Source organism: Myotis davidii, unplaced genomic scaffold (assembly GCF_000327345.1).
Source record: "Myotis davidii unplaced genomic scaffold, ASM32734v1 scaffold176, whole genome shotgun sequence".
Lineage (NCBI taxonomy): Eukaryota > Metazoa > Chordata > Mammalia > Chiroptera > Vespertilionidae > Myotis > Myotis davidii.
In genome coordinates this window covers 322879-332135 of record NW_006287911.1, presented here as the reverse complement: position 1 = coordinate 332135, position 9257 = coordinate 322879, and the positions used below count along the sequence as shown (strand labels likewise).

Below are 9257 nucleotides of genomic sequence, written 5' to 3'. Positions count from 1 at the left end.
ATCATAAATACCTAAGTCCAGGTACCAGTCCATCTATAGATTCTCTTCCCAAAGGAAGTATTATTGGGCATGCAATATAAATGATTTTATTCACAAATCTGTCATAATTATTAATATTATTCATATTAAAAATACATTTATATTTCAGATATAGGCAAAGGCATTTTCTTTCTTTGGTAGTTTCTCTAAATTTAGAATATATAAATACAAAATGATAAAAATCTCGCAACATTTTAATTGGGAGGATAGATTTATTTAGATTTATTTTTGAGTTATAAACTATAGAACATATCTCTCTTCTATAAATATGCTTAGATATAAAGAAAATGTATGAAATGCTCTAATTTAGAAATTCAAAATGAAATTCTAAACTAACTGGCCTTGTGAGAATATGCAAAATGAAGATATCAATGCTGCTAAGGCTTTGTGTAACCAGCATTCATTTAAAAAGTCTATTCAGGGTTGTCTTTTCAGATTGTCAGATTAAACAAACCTAACAGCATTTGCAGCAAACCCATAATTACAGATTATTATGGCATACAAAAGCAACAAGACATAAAAAGCTGCTGCAATTCACTGCACTCTAATAGAACATGCAGAGGAAGTTAATTTTGGCAAATGCTTTAAATATTAGCTTTGCATAATATGTATAGGTGAAACTATAATTAGGACAGAATGAATTCTTTGGAGCCTCCTTTCACTCCGACTCTGCAAATGATGACTTTTCGCTAATAAGACTACTGCCATTTGACAAAAAGCCAACTTCACTACCTTTCTTTATTCTTTAGTAAATTTAATAATTACAGCTACTCCTGCCAATAGTTCTGAAATCAGACTTGTTCAATCCAATACTGAGCTTATTAGGGACACTTTATGTTTAGAAATCTTTGGCCAAAAAAGTACTTGAAGATGATGAAGCATGCCTTAGACAAGGGCACAATGATTAGTCATTTTCTCCACATTAAAAAACCCAAAATGCAGCATGTAGTCACCACAGATCACAGAATCACCTGCTGTTAGTTCACAGCTGTTCCTAAAAGCTTCTGCATTCATCTAGCCCTTAATACCTTTAAGAAAGTCCAAAGGGAATAACTGAATACATTTAGAATAGTATTCCACAGAGTATCTGGTATCAATATAAAGTTCATCTACTTAAACTTTTACCTTTGTGTCTTTAAAGTGACTGTTGTTAACAGTACAGTAAATTTGGTATGAAATACAATAAAACTTCCCTTTACATAGTAATCCATTTATTTCACTGTTTAAGAAATACACTACACTGCCCTTAATTAAACTTTTATCATTTTACACCTTTAAAAATGCAAAAACTGTGCCCACCAATAGATGAGTGGATAAAAACAGCTGAGATATCCTATCTAATAAAAGGCTAATATGCAAAACAACCGAACAGCGGAACAACCGGTTGTTATGATGCACACTGACTACCAGGGGGCAGACGCTCAACAAAGGAGCTGCCCCTTGGTAGTCAGTGCGCTCCCACAGCCAGAAGCTAGGCTCACAGCTGGTGAGCAAAGCGGCGGTGGCGGGAGCCTCTCCTGCCTCGAAGGCAGTATTAAGCCATCAGTCGGACATCCCCCGAGGGCTCCTGGACTGCAAGAGGGCGCAGGCCAGGCTGAGGGACCCCACCCAGAGTGCAAGAATTTCATGCACCGGGCCTCTAGTGTACACACACACACACACACACGGTCATAAAAATGAAATCTTATAATTTCTGACAGACTAGATGGACCTAGAGAGTTATTATGCTAAGTGAAATAAGTCAGAGAAACAAATACCATATATATAGTCAGACAGAGAAACAAATACCATGTGATTTCACTTATATGAGGACTCTAAAGAACAAAATAAAGAAACAGAAACAATACAGAACCTAGAGACAGAACCTAGCGAGAGAACATGGCAAAAGATCCTGGACAGAAACTGGCCACAGAACCTAGAGACAGAACCTAGCGAGAGAACAAGCGAGAGAACATGGCAAAAGATCCTGGAAAGAAACTGGCCACAGAACCTAGAGACAGAACCTAGTGAGAGAACCTGGCCAAAGAACATAGAGACAGAACCTGGCTACAGAACCTGAATAGAACATGGCAAGAGAACCTGACGAGAACCTGGCGACCGAATGGGCTGGAGAACTTAGTGAGAGAACATGGCTACAGAACCTGGCTGGAGATCCTAACCAGAACTTGGCTGGAGATTGTGGCTAGAGATCCTGGCAAGGCTGCTGATCAACTGAACGGTGTCTCCGTGCCATTCCTTCTTCGCCGACTCTGTCCACACCTTTGGGGTCCCCTGGACCTGCTGGGGTTGGACCCCAACAAAATGGAACAATAACAACAAAACACTAGTTTCTGAAAGAATTTTCTTGATTTAATAATTCAGTAAAAGAATAATAAAAAAGAAAAAGAAAAACAGGAACAGACTCACAGACAACAGAAAATAAATTTATAGTTACCAGAGTGGAGGGGGTTGGGAGACCGGGTGAAAAAGGTGAAGTGATTAGGAAGCACAAACTAGTAGTTATAAAATAGTTATGGGGATGTAAAGTACAGCATAGGGAATATAGTCAATAATATAATAACTAAGACTGGTGCTAGGTGGGTACTTGAAATACTGGGGGGGATCACTTTGTAAATTAAAATTTTCTAACCACCATGCTGTACACCTGAAACTAATCTTCTATAATAATAAAAGGGTAATATGCTAATTAGACCGATGTCTTCTGGACGTCATTCCAGACGTCCTTCCTGACAAAGCTGGGGCTGGAGGGAAGCCAGCCGGGTCCCAGGTGCCTGCGGGCGGCCCTGGGAAAGCCAGCCCGGGTTCCAGGTGCCTGCTGGCAGCTAGAGGAGGGAAGCCCGGGTCCTGGGTGCCAGAGGGAAGCTGATGCCGGCAGCCAGGGGAAGGAAGGCATATTCTTGCACGAATTTTCGTGCATCGGGCCTCTAGTATAAAATAATAGTGAATGTCAATTTTAATTGAAAAATACATTTTTAATGCAAAAGGCAACTAACTTTTTCATATAACTTTGCTTTTAGATAAAATAAACACTTTATTTTACTATGCCAAATCTAGAAAAATAATTATAAGTTGAGATATTAATTATTGCCTAAATATTTTGTATTGTCCAGTATATCTCTATTATATCTGAACTATCTCATTTGTATATTGTGTGGTAGACAAACTATTACCAACTTGTGGTCTATTCAAAATACTATCATGATCACATCTTAGATGTTTTAATCATTTATAACTACTCTGCCTTTAAAACTCAAACTCTTCTTTTAATTTTGCTTTGTAGCGTCCTTGGAGATGGATAGGACAGAAGTTGGTAGGATCCCAGCCACTATCCTGCTGCAGCTCTATTTTAAAAAGTTTTACAAACTGGGCTTCCTTGTGAAATTTATTTGAAGAAGTTTCACTGCTTAAAAACTCACTTTAGAAACCACTGTCCTAACATACTGATTCCCTTAAGTCAGTAGTGGTTCTCAATCTTGGCTGCACATTAGAATCACCTGGGAATCTTTTTAAAATCCTGATTTCTGGGCCTCATCCTCCAGAAATTCTGTTTCTTTGTTACTAATGTTGTGGCCCCGCCCCATAACAAAGAAAGAATTTCGGGAGGATGAGGCCCAGAAATCAGGATTTTAAAAAGATTCCCAGGTGATTCTAATGTGCAGCCAAGGTTGAGAACCACTGCCTTAAGTGGTCTTCAACTTTGGCTGCATATTCATCACCTGCAAGGCTTTTAAAAATCCCAGTAATCCTAGATCAATATCTCAAAATCTTTATTGACAGGATGAGAGCATTAGTATCGTAATGTGAAGCCAAGGGTGAGAATCATTGTTCTAACTTATTACCAACCACATCTACTTTCTGACTCACTGGATCACTCCATTTTCTTCCAATTTATTAGCCCTTTCCTAGCATCAGGCCAATCCTTACCAAGCTTAGATTCCATGGTTACACCATATACCAATATTCCGAAAGTCATAGTTTGTGTTTCTGCCATATCCACCTTACTGAATGTTGATTGGTGCAAACAAAACTTTGTAGTTTTCGTTTTCTTTCAGGCCCTCAAAAACTTCTCTTAATCCCCTTAGTTTACTTCCATCTTTTTTCTGGTCTCAGAAGAAGGGCTAATGATAGCACCTATACTCTCCAGCTCACATGTCAGGAACACTTCACTCTAATGCTGATCACCTTCCTACCTTCCTTCTCACCTTCATCTTATAATTAATTTCAACTCCCTTAATCCTTAAAAAAATCCCTTAACCCCGAATCATCCTTTAGTTTACCTACTGTTTTATCACTTTTCTTTTTTAAAATAGTCAAGCTTCTTTAAAGAGTAGTTTTGACAGATGGCTCTACAGTACTTCCTTAACTCCTTTTGTTCCTCAACCCATAGACATCCGTTTCTGCCTCCTACTTCTCTGCTGAAACTAAAGCAGACATACTTGTCAGTGTCTTATATCTGACCTCTCTATCATTTAATACTGCTGGCCAATCTTTTAAAAATCTTTCTCTTTGTTTCTGAAAATTACTCTCTCCTGTTTTTCCTTCCTTTCCAACTTTTTCTCCTCAGAACACACACAAACGTAAATATATATTCCTCTCTGCTAAGATCTAGACCTGTATATACAACAAACTGTCCACTAGATATCTTCATGCAAATATCCAATGGGCACCCCGAATTAAACCATTCCCAACACTGTCCTCATTTCCCCTCCCAAGCCTCTGAACTCTCTCATGTTCTTGGTCTAGTTTGGGGAAAATCTATCTAATTTAAGCCTTTAACAACTCTTGGTTGGACTATTGCAACAGCCTCATGATTTGTCTCTTTATTTCTGACTTAACTTCCCTCAAATCAGTCTAACATACTAGATCAGGAAACTTCTCTGTAAGAGGTCAAATTATTTTCTGCTTTAGGGCCACAAAATCTCTGTCACAACTACTCAACATTACTGTTTTTGTACAAAAGCAGCCATAATGGACAGCATGGAGATGTCCCAATAAAACCTTATCTATAGAAACAGGTGGCAGGTGTGGGCCATAATTTGCCAACTCCTGTAAAATATTGTCAAAGTGCTCTTCATACTAATTTTATCATGTATACCACCTCCTTAACCCCTTCAATAAACTGGATTCCTCTGAGCTACCTCTGTATCCTGAATGCACTTTTATTTTTATTCTCATAAGGTTATTTGTTTACATCTTTGCCTTACCCTTATATCAAATAGTAAACTCTGAATGTAGAAGCAATGTGGCTTTAAAATACCTTACTGAATTCACTATGGACCAAGAACCGTGCAAAAGGTTTTATACATATTATTTTATTTAGTACTTAAAACGACCCTATGAGGGAATAAATATTATCCGCATTTTATAAATAAGAATACAGACATAGTGACTCAGTTATTTAATGAGAGTCAAAATTCAATACCATGCCTGTCAGACTCCAAAGCTAAATCTCTTATTCAATTATAGAAATCCTATGATGTAGAAAGTAAAATATCAAAAATAACTTATCAGAATAACTTAGCTAGAAGTATAAAGGGAATGTCATCACATGTAATCTTAGCAATTGTATATATAAAGTTATTTCTTAAACTGAAAAGAAAATTTGCAGTAATATACATGGTGAGGTAAACAACTACAAAGTAAAGTATGTATTATCCATCCTCACCCATCATTTCTACCCAAGGCCTCAAATCATGCCTTGAGAGAACCCAAACAACAATACTGTCCTGAAGAAAATCCATTTTACCTTCAGTTACTGGTTGGAGTTTAGAAGATCGTTCTGAATCAGGAGAGTGCAGAGGTTCAGGTTCTTTCAGACTTTCCAAGTGCAAAAAGGGATCATAATCTACAGATGCCAAGTCTGATAGGCTTACTGGAAAATACTTTGGATTGCTAAAACACTGAGCTCCATAAACACATCCATGTAATACCTGAAAATACAGGGGGGAAACATACAAGTTTTCCTTTTCAGTAAAAATAAAAAAATTAAATTAAAAAGAGAAAGAAGTCCACTGGTAATACAAGAGCTTCACAAAATTTTAAATAGTTTAAAACTTAGCTCTTTGATCACAGTAAAATTTAATAGCTCGTAAGAAGAAGTAAAATTTAACTAATGATGCTTATATTCAACAAAGATTTGACTTTTCAAATTCTGGCAATGATATAATAGTGTACTGTAGAAACTACTTTTTAATTATCAAGGTACTGTAAGATAAATTTATGTTCTTATAAAATACCTAGTCTAAATGAAAACACTAAGAAATGTTATTTCTTTAGATTTTATAAACCCTTGGTTACCAAATAAATAATAAAGCAAAGAAGTTTACCTTATAAATGCAATTGAGGACAGATTTTTCTGTTTTATCATTTTCTGCTCCCGTAGCATGGACTGGTTGGAGCAGTGTCTTTAGGGGTAAGGCCATGATCCAGTCCAAAAGGCACAGAAGTAAAGATACCACCAACTGTAACAACAAAAAAGATCATTATTATTGTCAACTCATAAAGTAAGAGTTTAACACTTAACAGAAATTCACCAATTAATTTTTTTGTTGTTGTTAATCCTCACCAGGATATTTCCCCCCATTGATTTTTAGAGAGAATGGAAGGGAGGGATGGGCGGGGTGTGGGGGGGTGGCGGTGGGGTGCAGCACTGGGGAAGAGAGAGGGAGGGAGCAACATCGATGTGAAAGAGACACATTGATTAGTTGTCTCCCGCATGCGCCCTGACCAGGACTGAGGATTGAAACTGCAACCCAGGTACGTACCCTTGACTGGAGTCAAACCTGAGACCTTCAATGTGCAAACAGATGATCTAACCATTGAGCACCACAGGCCAGGGCTCACCAACTTATTTTTTGTTTTCCAACTTTATTTCAGAAACTATCGATCCTAAATTGCAATATTAATATTTATCTAAACTTAACTTTTAAGATGTTTTTATTGTGGGTTTCAGTGCAAGCACAATGAAAGATAATAATGAAAATAGGAATGTTAAATTTCTTTAATTAAAACACACACTGAGCTTAAAAAATAATAGGCTTCAATTAGCTATACTTATTTAACTGCTCAAGGAATGAAATACAATGAAAAGTTTTAGTCCATAAATATTACAATCACTTCCACTTTCCTCTTCTAATTTAACACCTCACTGAGTACCTTGCCAGAAAGACTAGACTATCTTAACCATATTCTGAAACTGTTATTAATTTTTAAAATAAATGTTTCCACTGGATTCTTTTAAACTAATGGATGTTATAACCAAAACACCTTTATCAAAATGTGGAGTAAAATAGCAGTACCTTTGTGGCCCATTTTGTTGTACAAGGAATCACAATTAAAGCCTTAAAAGCATTAATCAAGTAGCAGTAAGAGATCTGTTGATTTTTAGACTGAAAGACTAATTTTCGAACTCAAGGAGTAACGCTGGTCTAAATCTCCCAACATATCCTCCAAAAGAACAATAAATAACAAAAAGAACCAATAAGACATCACAAAACCAGTAAGACATCACAAAACCTCAGTTTAACCAGAAAATAGAACATCCAAATTTCAAATTATGTGTAAGTAGAAAGTACACAGAAATCCCAGTAAGCTTTTTCCGATTCTCCTAGTGTAAGCTTTCAAGAAGAGCAAGGGCAGTTTGGGGAAAACTGTAAGGAAGAAGGGAACTAGGTACAAACCTAAAAACCACTCAGAAAGAAAAAGGCCACCCTAAGTGTGAGTACTGTGGTACTGACCACCACCTGTTAACAAACATTACCGTAAAGCTAATGAAGAGCACTAAAAGAATTGCAATGCCAAAATATAATTCCTGGTGGATTTAAAGGCCACAGAGAAAACAGAATTGCACTGTTAAACTTATTAAGTGAGAACTAGAACTGTGGACTGAAACTAGGAATACTATTAGGGAAGAATGTTGAAAGATAACGCCAGAAGTAAAAAGGAAAGAAAAATTGAGATGCATGACAGAGAAACATGAACAAGAGGTAGGTGAGATAAAAGGTGACAAAAGCAGGGTTAGAATCCTGAATGCAATTTTTTCATTGACTATCACGTAGTGATAAAAGAACTATTACAATAGTCAGTGTAAGGAGACAGAAGAGAATCAACCAACCAAACAAAAGACAATAAACAATAAAAAATAAATAAAGAGAAAGAAAAAATAAGAGATCTCTACCAGAAGATTCAAGAAATAAAAGGGAAATTCAAACCCAGATTAGGAATATCGAACAACCAACAAGGAAGTATATTATCTGACTATAAGAAAGAAGATTCCTATGAGGAAGAACCTGGAATTCCAAAAGTGAAGTGAAAGCCACCCTAAAAGTATTGGGAATAAATAAATTACCAGTGGTAGGTGGAATACGTGTAGAATTATTTTAATCCACAGAGACCCAATCTGTCAAAATTCTAACAAGAATATGTCAAGAAATATGGAAAACAAAACAATGGCTTACACACTGGAAACATTCAATATATATTCCTTTCAAGAAAGGAGATAGTAAGGAGGTTAGTACGGTTAGTTATGTTTTATTGACTACCGTGAAGCCTCTGATTGCATTGATCAAGCTATGGGCTGCTCTGAAAGAAATGGGCGTGCCTCAGCATTTGATTGTTCTGATACATAGCCTACGTTGTGCACAGGCAGCCATGGAGAGACACTGGTTTCCTATAGGCAAAGGTGTCCTACAAGAGTGCATTTTATCTCTGTTTAATTTGCATGTCAAACATATATGAAAAACTGGGGTAGGTTCAGAGAAAGGACTGGAAATTGGTGAAAAATATCAGTAACTTAAGATATGCAGGATAATACCATCTTACTGGCAGAAACCGGCAATGATTTGAAACAACTTCTGATTAAAGTAAAAGAAGAAAGTGCTAAAATATTTAAACATTAAGAAGACAAAAATTATGATTAAAGATGAAATACACAACTTTAACATTGATAATGAAAACACTGAATTTGTTAAATGTTCTGCTTACCTTGGTTCAGGAATCAATTCAAATGGAGACTGTAACCAAGAAATAAAGAAAAGTCTGGGGAGAACCAAGATGGCATAGGTTAACGCCGGAGATTGCTGCCTTGAACAACCAAATCAAAATACACCTAAAAGACGGAACGGACATCACCCAGAACCACAGGAAGGCTGGCTGAGTGGAAATGTACAACTAGGAGGAAAGAGAATATCATACCCAGACTCAGAGGAGGGGCAGTGCTG

At 36.8% G+C, this 9257-nt stretch overlaps 1 protein-coding gene across 1 annotated transcript in view; it reads right to left on the bottom strand.

Annotated features, from left to right (window-relative positions):
• RALGAPA1 (Ral GTPase activating protein catalytic alpha subunit 1) overlaps window positions 1–9257 on the bottom strand; it is a gene marked incomplete at its 5' end in the record, with an annotated part of 288956 nt that overhangs the window by 90920 nt on the left and 188779 nt on the right. Inside the window, 2 exons of the mRNA XM_015561310.1 lie at window positions 5786–5969; window positions 6366–6500. Of these exons, the coding sequence (XP_015416796.1) occupies window positions 5786–5969; window positions 6366–6500 (319 nt within the window). The remainder of the gene's footprint in view (window positions 1–5785; window positions 5970–6365; window positions 6501–9257) is intronic.